The 15,414-nt window shown below is 43.7% G+C and overlaps 1 protein-coding gene across 10 annotated transcripts in view; it reads left to right on the forward strand.

Annotated features, from left to right (window-relative positions):
* The window catches only part of SAMD12 (sterile alpha motif domain containing 12), a 527,507-nt gene that overhangs the window by 375,424 nt on the left and 136,669 nt on the right, over positions 1 to 15,414 (forward strand). For 2 of the 10 annotated variants that reach the window (XM_069601105.1, XM_069601100.1), the window contains one exon: positions 4,196 to 5,608. The exons of the other annotated variants lie outside the window; for them this stretch is intronic. In XM_069601105.1, coding sequence (XP_069457206.1) covers positions 4,196 to 4,206 — 11 coding nt within the window. In that variant the 3' untranslated portion in view covers positions 4,207 to 5,608. Of the gene's footprint in view, positions 1 to 4,195; positions 5,609 to 15,414 lie in introns of those variants that run through there. 10 annotated transcript variants of the gene reach the window in all.

The raw sequence follows: 15,414 nt of genomic DNA on the forward strand, positions 1-15,414 counted from the left end.
TGGTCTTGCTTGGAAAATCCCCTGGACAGAAGAGCCTGGTGAGCTACAGTCCCTGGTTTTGCAAAGAGCTGGCCAGGGCTCAGCAACTAAACCACCACAAAAGACAGTGGTTTTGTGCAACAAGCACAAGATGAGGAGCCTAGGTATCTATTCATCACTGAAAGCATCATTAACCTTCTGTGTCTCAGCTTTCTTGTCTCTAAAGTGGAGATTGTACTCTCTTCCTCAGCTTTCTCTGAAGATTATTGTGAAGATCAAAGGTGCCTGCATAGGTATAAAAAATCTTGACAGTTAACGTGTCTCCTTCTCCTGCATCACTAGCAACTGAGATGGGCCACATAAGTGAATTTTTCAAATAATTAAATCTGTTGCTTTAAACAAGAGTTTCTCAATCTTGGTACTATGTACACTGGGGTTCAGAATATTTCTCTGTGTGTGTGTGTTGGGGACAGCATGGCTGTCCTTGCATTATAAGATGTTTTACAGCATCTTTGACTTCTGCTCACTGGCACCCCCCACCACTAATTGCAAAAACCAAAAAATGTCTCCAGACTTTGCCCAGTGTCCTCTAGAGGGCAAGACCATCCCCTGGTTGAGAAACACTGCATTCATCATTCTTTTTTGATCTTAGCCATTTTAGATAGCGATTTTTCTCAAATACATTGATCACGTCCCTGGCCTGTTAAACATGGGCTTCTGGGTTGCTCGACTACCTTACTGGCATCCCATCTTTGAGACATGATAGAGCTATGTCCCCACATCCCTACTCTCCCCTGTTTTCATAGACAAGTATCTGTATTTTTTGCTTTTGATTTTCCCTCCCTCTCTTCCTGTGAAGTTGACAGCTGTCATTTTCCCATAAATATCAAAGTGTACTAATTTGCTGTCTCTGATCTGCTGAGGATTTTAACAACAGCTAGTCAGATTTCATAGAATGTATCTAATACAAGGATCAACTCGCTCCCTGGGTTTGGATGTACAGGAGCCTGGCAGATGGACTTGGTTTGTTTGAGCCATGTGGTGTGCTGTGTGCTAATTCACTTCAGTTGTCTCCAATTCTTTGCCAGCTTCTTTCATCCATGAGATTCTCCAGGCAAGAATGCTGGAGTGGGTTGCCATGCCCTCCTCCAGGGGATCTTCCCTACCCAGGGATGGAAACCGCCTCTCTGATGTCTCCTCCACTGGCAGGTGGGTTCTTTACTATTAGTGCCATCTGGGAAGAGCCATGCAGAGGCTCTCTTATTCTTCACTTCCCAGTGCTTCTCCCCTTAGGGATACTTGCCGGGTCACATGGTGATATCACAACTGCTATTAATATGGCCATGATATTACCCACATCAACTTTCCCATATCCTGATTTTAGAAAGAAATAAGAGAAGGATGAAAAATACTTGATGGTAGTTCAAACATTCCTTTCAATTGGGTACAAGCATTTCAGAAGACAGGTTTTTTTTCCAGTCTCTCACCACCCTCCTTACTCTTACATCCATTGAGAAATTATACAAGGAGATCATATATCATTTATGTCATCTAAGAAGCTGCCCAGAGCCTGGTGTGATGTCAGCCAATAAAATGTTCCTTGATATTTTAAATAAGTCTTGTGTGAGCACCTAGGATAGTGACGTATTACCAGACACTTAGTAGGTTCTCAAAAAATGTTTATGGAGGGAAACATAGGAATGAATAACAAGGATATAAACTCACTTCTGGCTCAGTGGTAAAGAATCCTTCTGCCAATGCAGGAGACACAGGTTCAATTCCTGGGTCGGGAAGATCCCCTGGGGAAGGGAATGACATCCCACACCAGCATTCTTGCCTGGAGAATTCCATGGACAGAGGAGCCTCATCGTCCATAGGATCGCAAAGAGTCAGACACAGCCTAAGAGACTGACACAGCTTAAGAGACTAAACAAGAACAAACCTCACTTCCCAGTTATCAGTATGAAGAAAACTCATGGAAGGTATGACAAGTCAGAGACTTCAAAAATCCAGGTGAGGAAAGTGCTTTGTAATGAAATCACAGGCTAATCTTTCAGGTCCCAGATAAAAGAGGAGTGCAGATGTCCTAGAGGGGGGTGGGGAAATAAAATTACTAACCAGCATTCTGTTTCCTGTTCTGTGTGGTTCTTCTTTTAAGTTTGCAGACTGGGAATGGCCCAGCAGATTCCAGCTCACAGAGAGAATCTACCTCCTCTTCTTCCCTCCATTGCAAATGCTTGTGTTTTTCACTGGACAGGAAGAAAGGTTCCGACTCTCGGTGTCCCCCTGCCACCAGTGGATAGAATCTGTCAGTGGATAGAACTTCAGTGATCTCTAACCACAGTTTGCCCAGGTAGTTAGGCTATTTCTGTCCACTGTAGCAAGGAATAATCCCTCACACCAGAATAAAGCAACCTGTCGGGGAACTCCTAGCTGAGTGGTGTGCAAGGTTGGAGAAAATCATTCCATTTAAAAATGGCTCTGTACGTAATTTTAAAAAGGGGTCCATGTCCAGTAAGACTCTGAACACTGGGAAGAAAAAACAGCATTTGACTCTGCATTCCCTCAAGGCTATGTCTGGTCTTGACATTCCCCATGGGTGACAGGTTTTCAGATGGTGATTCTGAACCGGGCAGATCCTTGAGAAAGGAGGCCGAGATGACCAATTTCCCCAGGGACTGTGAAACCTGAGGTCACTGCTGGTAGCATGATCACCACAGGGCATGGTCTGGAATCTGAGCTAATCCCTGCACGGGCTGAACCCAGGGATGCTGTGACTTACACTTGCAGATTTCATCTGGTCATTGCAGTGAGGCATTCTGTTAAAGAAGTCAAGACAATCTGACCTGGCCAGAGACAAGAAAATAGCCTGTCCTTGAAAGATAAAGAAATTCTTAGAGCATAGTAACCACATGTTTGTATTTTCAAAAAGGCAACATTAGTCAGAAAAAATATCTGTGTGTCTCTTGGGTTCTGCAGTCTTGTGATATTTCAGATAGGTTAATTGGGCTGGGTTAATGGTTCTTTTTATTATGGTGACTTTCAGCCATGCAGAAGGCGCCTGATTAAATCATGGGCTGCTCTGGGTGAAAGGTATCACTTCTCTGGCATTTAGCCTCCACAGAATACAGCAGGAGTTACATGGGTGACTTTGGAGCATGGTGGGGACTTCGCTTTGTTTTGTCAACATTCACGACAAAGAGCAGCAAAGTGCCTTTTCTAATGAGATGATCACACAGGATCTGGGGCCCTTTCTTGAAGCCAGTTGTGTCTGGAGTCTGAGCAAACAGGAGGGTGATGTGCCATGAATTCAGCTTAGGCAGGGCTCAGCATTAGGGACCTGTTAGGAAATGAGGATGAGGGGTATAGAGGTGAGAGCTATGTCACTGCTGAATTCTGGGTTGAATTCTCCTTAAATCCAAGGTCACCTAAATGACTCATTGGACAGTGGGTTCTGGGGCTAGAAAGAATAACTCTTATGCAAATAGACTGAGTTAAAGAGGCCCTGCTGCCCATTTTGTAATTATTTATTGAGAACTTGCTAGGCTCTGGTCACTTTTATGTATGTGATTTAAGAGAATTTTTACAAGCCTTTGGGTCATTGAACTAGTATTTTTATTTTTAAAGATGGGATAATGAGGGGCTGGCCATTTTCATATAGGTGATTTAGGAGAATTTTTACAAACCTTTCAGATCTGAATTATCTTTATTTTAAACATTAGGAGATGGGGACTTCATCCCCATTAGTCTTGCCCACTGTGGCCTGAAACTGGACCTGTCGCAGGACTTTATTTGAAACTGGCAAAACTCAATTTGAAAATAGGTTTTCTGTTTTGTCCCTTTTATATTAAAGTTCTTCTTATGCTTCATAGGTTAAATTAACTTTTGAGATCTAACCTAGGAAATGGCACACCAGAAATAGTTTTGATGAGGAAATGTCTTCTCATGGCAAATATGAATAGTTGTTAAAATATAACTTGTAACCATGTATGTGTACACTAGTTATGAAGAATAACTTTTGTATATTATAAGTAAATATGTGTGTACATGTGTATATGTACAGTTATTTATTTTATATTCACTACATTGAGAAAAATTCTGAAACAATAGATCTTAAGAGGTTAACAATAGCTTTTTCTGGACAATAAGATTTAAGGTAACTTCATTTTGTTCTTTTTTCTTTCTTTCTCTGCTAATTTTTTTTCCCCCCATGGAGATGGAGCATGAATGATCATCCTTAGGAAGAAGAGAAATAAAGGAGATGGTGCACACCTGGCTCTTTAAAGATTCGGGCATATTTGGATTTTCCTCCATCTGTATTGGTTTCATCACAATAATGTGATTTAAGCGCTCAATTTGAAAGTGATTCTGTAAGATTATTAACATCTATGTGGATGTCAACATTCCAGAGACATCGACTCAGAAGTACTGAGGGTGATAACCAGGATTGAGAGAATGTTCAGGGAGATATTGGGAAGAAATACGAGAAATCAAAGGGAAGACATAGAGCTACCTGGTCTCTAGGACTGCCTCCAGGAGACTTCAGCTTGGGGGAGGTGATGAGCACGAACAGGGGGAGAGAATCACCCATTGTCGATGATCGTCTCTGAAGTCAGTCTGGGAGAGGAACAAAGGGCAGATCTCAGAGCGTGAGAGGAACCCTAGAAAGATGGGAAAACACGGCCAGAGAGACGAAGGAAAGACCAGCTCTGGGCTGTGTGCTAGAAAGTTGGAGAAACAGCACCGCCCTACAGTGGGCACTGGTGTGTTTGAAAGGCTTGCTGTGTGATGTGTTCATGGAGGAAGCAAAGGGACTCTTAGAACTCATGTCTTGGGAAGAAATGGGGCGGGAGGATGGAGGAAGAGGGAGTGAGCCCTCAGGACAGAGGGAATGGAAACAATTTAGATACGTGTTATTAATTATTGTCTCCAAAGAGCTTGATGTGGCAAAATGGACGATGACATGGGGGGTGTTACTTCAATCCCTTCCAATATAGCTCACGTCTTTTCCCGTGGGGCCTGAGTCATAGTCTCTGGAACTTTCTTTTTTCCAACAAGGAGGCTGCAGTGCTGATAGCAGCTATTGGGAAGATTGAGTGTTACATCTCTGCCATTTTTTTGCAACTGTTTTTCACCCTCCTGTCAACCCCAGCCTGCAAACCCCAGGGTGGAAAGAGTCACTGGAAACTAATACTTGACATGTAGGGGATTGATTCTAGAATGATTTTTCAGAACTTAAGTTATATTCTCAAATGAGTGGTTTCTGGCCCGTGTTCCCAAAACCCTCCTCTACATCGTTCATCTTTTATCTACAACAGATGTGGCCAATTTTCCCATAGATGGAATCTATTTTATTTGCAGGCGTCTGTGGCTTAAGCATTATCATTGTCGTGATGGTGGTTGTCATTGTCATTTAAACTTCACCTGCTTCTAAGAAGTGTTTGAGACAATTTTCTTGGGTACAATGGAACCTTTTAACAAGACGGAAATGCGAGAACTTTTTCACTGAAAGGATAGTTATAAACTGTCAGCCCAAGTGTTGTGTTTCCCATTCTGAGCATTTTCTTCCTGGGTCATAGCAGACACTTGATAACTATTTGGGAATTAAATAGAAGTGGGTTTTTATTTATTTTTGGTTGCCCTGAGTCTTCGTTGCTGTGTGCGCTTTTCTCTAGTTAAGGAGACTGAAGGCCACTCTCCACTTGTGCTGCTTCGGCTGCTCATCATGGTGGCTTCTCTTATTGTGGAACACAGGCTTAACGCACACAAGCGTCAGTAGTTGCAGCCTGTGGGCACAGTAGTTGTGGCGCATGGGCTTAGTTCCTTCAGGACACGTGGAATTTTCCCAGACCAGGGATCAAACCCAGGTCCCCGGCATTGGCAGGTAGACTCTTAGCCACCAGAGAAGTCCAAGGGTAAGTGGGTTTTGATTTCATGTGGCTCATCTCTCTGTTGCCTATTTGTGTCATATGCCTTGATCAATTTATCTTCCTTTTCTGGGGCCTGGCCTTGGTTGGGGGATAGGCCAGTTGGTTAATTCATTTGTTTGCTAACCAGCTGAATACATGCTAAATGTCAGAGTATGTGAGTACATCACCATTATATGTTCTCATCTCAGCAGCAGCAACATCAGGAACATAAACTTCCCCAAATACCTGCTGTCACCAGCAGTGACACCAAAGATAAATTAGGGACCAACTGTTTACAAGGCAGCTTGACCATAAGACACGAAAAACATGTCTTCATACCTACAAAAACAAGTAGGGCATTCTATTTAAAAGTAACAATACAGAACATGATAGTTTATAGTTTACTGTAGATAATTTAAACCATTTGCACAGAAATGGGATAAAATATGTCTTGCCACTGTTTCCGTTTTTGGCATTGAGAAAACTGAGTCCTGTTACTCAGAATTTACAAACATAATGTGTCAGTCCAGGTTCTCTGGAGAAACAGAGAAACAGAACCTGTAGGAAAAGGAAAGAGATCAAGGTAGATGGATACATACATATACACGTACTGTTAGCTGTAAGGAACTGACCCACATGATTATGGAGGCTGAGAAATTCACATTCTATTGCCTGCAAGCTGGAGACAAAGGAGAACTTATTTCCACTCCAAGTCCAAAGGCCTGAGAACCATGAGAGCTCGGTCAGTCCAAGTGTGAAATCCAAAAGCAGGAAGAGAGTGATGTCCCAGCTCAAAGACAGTCAGAAAGAGAGAATTCTTTCTCACTCAGGTATTTGATAGATTAGCTAAGGCGCACCCACCCTGGGGGAACTCCCCTGATGGCTCAGTGGTAAGGAATCCACCTGCAGTGTGCAAGATGTGGGTTTGATCCTTGGGTGAGAGGATCCCCTGGGGGAGGAAATGGCCACCTACTCCAGTATTCTTGCCTGGGAAATCCCATGGACAGAGGAGCGTGGTGGGTTATAGTCCATGGACCTACAAAGAGTTGGACCCGAATGAGTGACTAAACAATGACCCACACTGGGGAGGGCAATCTGCTTTACTCCACCCCACTGATTCCAATGTTCATCTCATCCAGAAACACCCCCACAGACACACCTAGAAACAGTTTAACCAGCTATCTGGTGACCCTATTAAGTTGACACATAAGATTAACCATCACATGTACTTACCTGAGATTGTACCTCACAATGAGAGAGCTCACAGTACTGAGCCTTTCCACAAGGATTCTCATCGAAAACACCAGCCACCGCCCAACCCTACTCAGTTTGGACAAAAGCTTAGATATGTTTAGATGTGTGTATCTGCAGGTGGTTTCCGAAGGAGTATCCGGGAGAGTCCCATCTCTCACCAGAGCAGCTACAGTGGCCAAGGGCTCACCTCCCCGATGGCTGCCCGCTCTCCATCATCAAAGCCACATGACAAGCCTGTATTCAGCTTCTCACCACATGGCATCCCTGTTCAATTCTCAGCAACACTGCCATACTCTCCTCACCCCAGTTGCCAAATTTTTCAGGAATTCCTACCAGCCCGGGACTCCTGCAGGGATGGGCAGAACAGAGGATAAAGGCAGGATGTGCCTTGTACCTCCAGAGGCTCAGATTACAGCTCCATGGGGGATGGGACTACTCAAGCCACCAGTGTGCGCCCAGGGCCCAGGCCAATCCACTCACCCATGTTGGGCAATTAATCAGCCTTTGGTAAAAGAAAGGAAGATGGGGTGGGGAGAAGATGTCTAAGAAGGAAGAAGGTAGGGAAAAGAGGAGAAAATAAAAGAAAGGGAAAGTGAGAGAAAGGAGGGAGGGAAGAAGAAAGAAACATGAAAAATTAAAAGAGGAGGAAAGAGAAGAAACAGAGGACTTCCCTGGGGATCCAGTGGCTAAGACTCCACACTCCCAATGTAGGTGGACCAGGCTTTCCTGCGTGCCACACCTGGGATCCAGCACAACCAAATAAATAAAAATTAGAGAGAAGGAGCAAAAAGAGCCAATAAAGGAAGCGAGAATGGTACTGGACTGGAACTGGACAGTAAAGTTGGATGATGACTGGGCCAGCTAAAGAGAAAAGACAGGCATCTCCTAGCTCAGCCCTTAGCCAGCTATGGGACCTCGCACAAGTCAGCCAGCCTCTGTGGACTGTGGTGGGAGCTCTTGTTTGTAACTGGACAGAATCAGACCAGATCATCTGATGGAGCCCCTGCCTCCATCCTGGCCCTCTGAGGATCAGCACAGGCCTCCTGGCCACCCGCACTGACTCGGTCCTATTTGCTGTGCATTTCGCCCAGTCTTGCTGTTATTTGTTGTTCAGTCACTAAGTTTTGTCTGACTCTTTGCGACGGTAAAGCATCTGCCTACATTGCAGGAGACCCGGGTTCAAACCCTGTGTCGGGAAGATTCCCTAGAGAAGGAAATGGCAACTCACTCCAGTATTCTTGCCTGGAAAATCCCACGGATGGAGGAACCTGGTAGGCTACAGTCCATGGGGTCTCAAAGAGTTGGACACAATTGAGCAACTTCACTTTCACTTTTGTGACCCCATGGACTATAGCCCACCAGGCTTCTCTGTCTATGGGACTTCCTAGGCAAGAATACTGGAGTGGGTTGCCATTTCCTTCTCCAGAGGATCTTCTTTGACAAAGGGATCAAACTCACATCTCCTGCATCAGCAGGCAGATTCTTCACCACTAAGCCACCAAGAAACCCACAGACGTACACCTATGGCTGATTCATGTCAATGTATGGCAAAAATCACTACAATATTGTAAAGTAATTAGTCTCCAATTAACATAAGTAAGTAAATAAATAAAAATGATATGCTAAAAAAAAGAGAGAGAAACCCGGTCTTCATCTTAGTAGATACGTAGTTGTCCTAGATGAACTTAGGGAGGAAAACACAATGACAGTTTCCATAGCAGCTAAATTGCAGAACATGGAGAGGGTTTGAGAAGGACCAAGCTTATTTTACACAGCCTGCTCTTAAAGCCAAGACATAGGCAAATGCAGACCTTGGGTTCTGCCCTCTGCTGCACTCAGCCAGAGCCTGACTCGGAAGCTTCAGAAAGGAGAGTGTAAAATGAAATATAGATATTTATAATTGAAGTGTCTTTCCCCCTGGGTATCACTTTCCTTTTTTTTTTTTTTTAATGAAAAGTCAGTCAACTGAATATTTAGCTCCCCAAGGAAGGCTCCTTGGCTGTCGATTACACCACGCACATGGGGAAAGCTCTACCGGAAAATGATGCCCGCTCTCGACTAATGATCACCTTGCTTGGGATCAGTGCGAGACAAGGTCTTTGAGGTTGGCCCGCTTTCAGCTACGAATTAGGTATTAGGTTCAGAGTATAGCCAAAAGCATTTTGTGTGCGGCTGCAAACCCAGTGGGCGCTGGATCCAATTTTATACATGTACAGGTATATCAAATAAATTTAATTTCCCCATTGAAGGTGCTTGCTTTTAATTCCGGGGCCAGCAGTGCAGAACAGTTTTGAAGATTAAATTTCCATTCCAAGAAAGTAGTTGGGGATAGAACTTCTAAAGCAGAAGTAGCCAAAAAGCAAAAGGTTTTCAGTGCTCACAGAGAAGGAAGGGGGACGGGTACAATGATCTATGGGACAATAGATAGACAAGAAGCCCCTGGTGCAAGATTACTTCTGCCACCTCGTTTCAAGCCAGATAATCGCCTTATTTATAACCAAAGTAAGGCTGGCTTTGATGCCCGGATTGTAGCAGCGGGGACCCTACTGTCATTCAAAACACCTGGGGCCCCTCTGTGTTATAGGTGGCTGCTCAGCTTCTTAAACATAACTGCAGAATGCACCTGGATTAAGTATCATTTTAAGACCAAATCCAAAGGCTTTAAGGAATAATCCTAGATCACTTCCTCCATGAAGCCCTTTCTGATTTGTGCCACTCAGCCACCACCACCTAACCACTCTTTCCTGTGTCTGGCTCAGTGAGGCCCTATGCACATATCTGTGACAGCAACTATAAGAAGAGGTAGTTTTATCTTAGGGTTAAATTACTCACCTGGGTTCGATCCCTTGGTTGGGAAGATCCCCTGGAGAAGGGAAAGGCTACCCACTTCAGTATTCTGGCCTAGAGAATTCCATGGGGATCACAAAGAGTCAGACACGACTGAGCGACTTTCACTTTCACTTCACTTTAAGTTACTCAACCTGTGTGTATGCATTTTATGCACTTTATTTATTGATTTTTGGCTGTGCTTGGTCTTCGTGGCTGCTCGCAGGCTTTCTCTAGCTGTGGCGAGCGAGGTTACTCTCTAGCCGTTCTGCTCAGGCTTCCCGTTGCCGTGGCTTCCCTGGTTGTGGCCGGTGGGCTCTAGAGCTCAGGCTCAGTAGTTGTGGCACACGGGCTTAGTTGCTCTGTGGCATGGGATCTTCCTGGACCAGGGATCAAACCGTGTCCCCTGCATTGGCAGGTGGATTCTTAACCTCTGGACCACCAGGAAAGTCCCTGTGCATTTTAAACGATGGCCATAATAATAAGGTTGTGAGGATTGAGTGAGAAGTACTTAAATCAGTAATTGGCACATGGTAAATATTATAGAGCTGGGGAGGGGAAAGTCTGTCTTTGACTCTCTAAAAGTCATCCCAGCTTGGCAAGAGAAAACAGCTGGTTGACTTTTGATCCCTTTGTTTAGCTCAGCATTTCATACTCTAAGCCTTGGGATATTTGAGCGGATTCAACAAACTGAACAGGTTTAGATTGTTCCCAATGATTGAGTGCCCACTGCATACAAGCAGATTCTTTACCATCTGAGTCATCAGGGAAGTCTACTGTTTTAGGTACTTGATATAAAATATTCTATTTCATCCTTTCATAGCCCTCTGCTTTTTCCCATTCTAAATATTAGGGAAGTGAGTCTCAAAAGAGTTTCATAACTCACTTAAGATGGTACTTGATGACCCAGGATTCAAACGCATCACATTCCAGCTCCATGCTGTTTCCTTCCCTCAGCCTCCTGCACGTCGCATAGGTCAAACAGCTGGATCGTGTGCTGCCGCATGCTGGTGTGCCCTGCCCACCCACACAGACCAGCCTCCTCACACGATCTGGGAAATTCCTTGTCAGCCAGACTGGCTGTCCTTCTGTCCCAAAAGCCAGAAACTCAGCTCAGAGTAAGAGACTGGGGGACATTTGCTCAGCTTATCTTCCATCCATCCTCTCATCCCCAAACCTGGAGTGTGGGGGTGCCCTCATCAGCAGTGCCTGCTCCCAGTCACCGAATTAGTGATGAGACCAACAGCATGCTGGACCTCTAAAGCCTTCCCCTCAAGACTCCAACAGAAGTTCATGGTATCCTTGAAAAATAATCCTTTTCAAAGTTTGCACTTCATCTCAGATTATTCTAAGGGACTAAGCTGGTGTGTTTTTATTTTAATATTTATTTGTTTGGCTGTGTTGTCTCTTAGTTACAGCATGCAGGATATTCTGGAATCTTTGATCTTTGTTACGGCATGTAGGATCTTCAGCTGTGGCATGTGGGATATAGATCCCCAACCAGGGATCGAACCCCGCTACATTGGGAGTGTGGAGTCTTAACACTGGACCACCAGGGAGGTCCCTAAGCTGCTGCTTAAAATAAGAGCAAAGTGAGCCTAGTATCTTACAGACAGTATCAAGAAATCCTGGCATTACTGCATGTCTTTTGTTGAGGAGAGGCTACCTGTCATTAAAATAATCTTTCCTGCTTTCTAAAATAAAAATATCTTTCACAAAGTACTATTGTGTAGGATATCCAAAGTGATTTATGAGAACAAAAACTGCAACAGAAGAAAATTATGTCTGTGTGTACCTACAGACACACATATCTACTCCCTTTTATTTAAGAAAATGAAATAATTGTCAGTTCAAGTGGTATTTTGACAATAGGGGCAATTCCACTCAGTGGATGGTTCTTGAGCATGAACAGATTCTCATGAATAAAGAGGTGCTCCTAGCTGTATTTATCTTAAAATGGATTTGTTTTAGTGAGCTGACTATTTTAAGGAGAAATATATATTAAGTTAAAAGAGTATTTTAGCAAGAAAGCTTTCTAGTGCTTTTGGTCATTTGGCACCAATCGTATTTTAATTGGCTTCCATTTATTGCACTTGTTTTCAGAAAACGGTGTTCATCTTCTGATTTTTTTTTTTAATAAAATAGTCACCTACTCACTAACTGTTTTATCAGATAGTGGCCAAAACGAAGAGGGGACTAAGGCCAGGTTAGCAGATAAACAGTCATGATTGCCATCGGATCCTTTCCATGCCCAGGGCAGGCATCAAAAATCAATCTGATCCAGCCTTCTTCTCAACACCACCCTCTGGAAGCCACCACAAATCCATCACTGTTGGCCACAAGTCTGATCCTGGACTATTTGTTCTTAAGTTTCTTCATAGTTGGAGCCAAAGCTCATACAGCAGTAGCCAAGAGTAAGAACAGAATTCCATGTGGCTTAATCAAGATAGAAATATTCACTGTGGAAATCATACCATGTGATCCCAGTATTATGAACAGAAATGAAATAGTAGCTTTCCGTGTTCAGTTCAGTTCAGTTGCTCAGTCGTGTCCAGCTCTTTGCGACCCCATGAATCACAGCACGCCAGGCCTCCCTGTCCATCACCAACTCTCGGAGTTTACTCCAACTCATGTCCATCGAGTCCGTGATGCCATCTAGCCATCTCATCCTCTGTCGCCCCCTTCTCCTCCTGCCCCCAATCCCTCCCAGCATCAGAGTCTTTTCCAGTGAGTCAGCTCTTCTCATCAGGTGGCCAAAGTATTGGAGTTTTAGCTTTAGCATCTCCTTCCAATGAACACCCAGGACTGATCTCCTTCAGAATGGACTGGTTGGATCTCCTTGCAGTCCAAGGGACTCTCAAGAGTCTTCTCCAACACCACAGTTCAAAAGCATCAATTCTTTGGCGCTCAGCTTTCTTCACAATCCAACTCTCACATCCATACATGACTATTGGAAAAACCATAGCCTTGACTAGACTGACCTTTGTTGGCAAAGTAATGTCTCTGCTTTTTAATATGCTATCTATGTTGGTCATAACTTTCCTTCCAAGGAGTAGCGTCTTTTAATTTCATGGCTGTAATCACCATCTGCAGTGATTTTGTAGGAAAACAATGAGTCATTTGGAAAGCAATTAATCATGAGACCATATTTAGGGTGAGTAAAACACAGTTCTTACTGGATATATATTTCATGTCTTCCCTTGGTGAAATGTCCCTATCCACCCATCTCCAGAGCCACTGGCCCGTTCTGCCTCTTAGGCTCTCTCACCTGAACTGCTGTAATAATTCCAACCAACCTTAAGCTCCTGTGTCTCTTTCCATAATTATTGTTCATTGTATGTGAGTGCCTAGCACCATTTGGCACAGTGAATGAATGTGATTGAATCAATACCCGCTGAGTTCCTTATCTTCTTTAATTGTATCCTCCATTTAAAAAATGTTTTTATTGGAGTATAGTTGCTTTACAGTGTTGTGTTAGTTTCTACTATACAGCAAAGTGAATTAGCTATACGTATACATATATCCCCTCATTTTTGGATTTCCTTCCCATTTAGATCACCACAGCATTGAGTCAAGTTTCTTGAGCTATGCAGTAGGTTCTCATTAGTTATCTATTTTATACGTAGTATCAATAGTATGTATATGTCAATCCCAGTCTCCTAATTTGTATCCTCCATTGTATAGCCACATGTAAATCTGAACATATCACTTCTTTGCCTAAAACCTTGTCTCCTTTTCACTATTGAGTGAAACCCAGAGTTCTCCCCAGTGATGCTGCCAGCCAGCCAAGCTTTGCACTTTAACATCTAGTGATACCAAACTCTTTGAAGCTCCCCACAAATATCATAATAGTTCATTCCTTTGTGCCTGTTTTCATCCTGTTCCCACTACCTGATACCCCTTTCCCACCTAACTCTAGTTCAGCCTTCAAAGCTCAGTTAAATTATTATTTCCTTAGAAATCCTCCCCTCTATCCCAGAGGTGGGGTCTATGCCTCACCACTGTTTATATTTTTATTCTAGCATTCAACCAATTGATGTTGTAATGATCTATTTTTAAATCTCCTTAAATGATTATAGTTTTTGCTGCATATTACAGAAAATCCATCTCAGACTAGATTATATTGGTTCATATAAATGAAAGAGGTACAGAGGCTTCAGGTATAATTTGATACAGAGGTTCATGGGATCACTAGGCTTCACTTTTGTATTTCTCTTGACCCAGTCTTCCTGGATTTTCCTTCAGACTAATCCCTCATGGTATCATAATGATTGCCACAACTCCTAGTACAAGTTTCCTAGTTGATACTTCTCTTCCCCTCGTGAGAAGACAAAAGCTCTGCACTTTCTCAGATTGAGTCAGTGAAAGAATGGCACCATCACCAAACCAATCATGGCTACAAAGGAGATAGGAATGTGATGATTTGTTGAGACTCCAAGCCTCAAAGGGGGCTTTCCAGGTGGCACTAGTGGCAAAGAATCCACCTGCCAATGCAGGAGATGTAAGAGAGAGAGATTCTATCCTGGGTTGGGAAGATCGAGAGTAGGAAATGGCAACCCACTCCAGCATTCTTGCCTGGGAAATCCCATGGACAGAGGAGCCTGGTGGCTAGAATCCATAGGATCACAAAGAGTTGGACCTGACCGAAGCGACTTAGCATGGCACAACACCAAGGTTGGAAAGCTCAGGTCCTTGTAGGAAGGGGGAAGGTATGAAGAATATTTTGAAGGCCATCAACAGGATCCACTCTACTTTCCAATTAGACCAAGCTCCTAATGGTCACACATGCCCTGCTATATTTATCTTTGGGTTCCCAGCATGTAGCACCGTGCTTGATACATGCAGAGTAGATGATGAATACTCATTGGCTTAGCAGAAGGGAGCTGAGCCTGCCTGGAACTGAAAACACATATCTACCCATGCCCATGTTTGTGCATACTCCTTGCTTTAGCCCTGCAGATTCCACCTCCACGCTGACTGCCTCCTCCAGCTACTTCTCAGCCTTTCCCTATATGAATTCTCCTGCCTGAAGTGGATTCCCAGTGCCCTTATCCTGGGTTATTTTTTTCTCAGTCAAAATTCAGCTTCAACCCCACTCACACCCACCCCAGTTCCAAAAAGATCTTCTGGTTTAGAGGCTCTCTGAGGCTTCCCTTACAAGTGGAAGATTCTGTGATAAGCGCACGAACATATCACCAGAAATGATGGAAACATCAAAAGAGAATGGTTTGTCAGTCAGCCCTTTTTCATTAAGTATTCCCAGAAGGTAGCTCCTATATATCTTTTGATTATTCCTTCAGAAGAGAAAGGATAACAGAAGTAGAAAGAGACTAGACTTTGCAAACAGGTCAGGGTCAAAGCCTGGAGCCATCATCACTTCTTAACTCTTTGAAATGTTGGGCAAGTGACTTAACCTCTGTGAGCTCAGCTCCCTCCTCTGCAAAGT

This window comes from Ovis canadensis, chromosome 9 (assembly GCF_042477335.2).
Source record: "Ovis canadensis isolate MfBH-ARS-UI-01 breed Bighorn chromosome 9, ARS-UI_OviCan_v2, whole genome shotgun sequence".
NCBI lineage: Eukaryota > Metazoa > Chordata > Mammalia > Artiodactyla > Bovidae > Ovis > Ovis canadensis.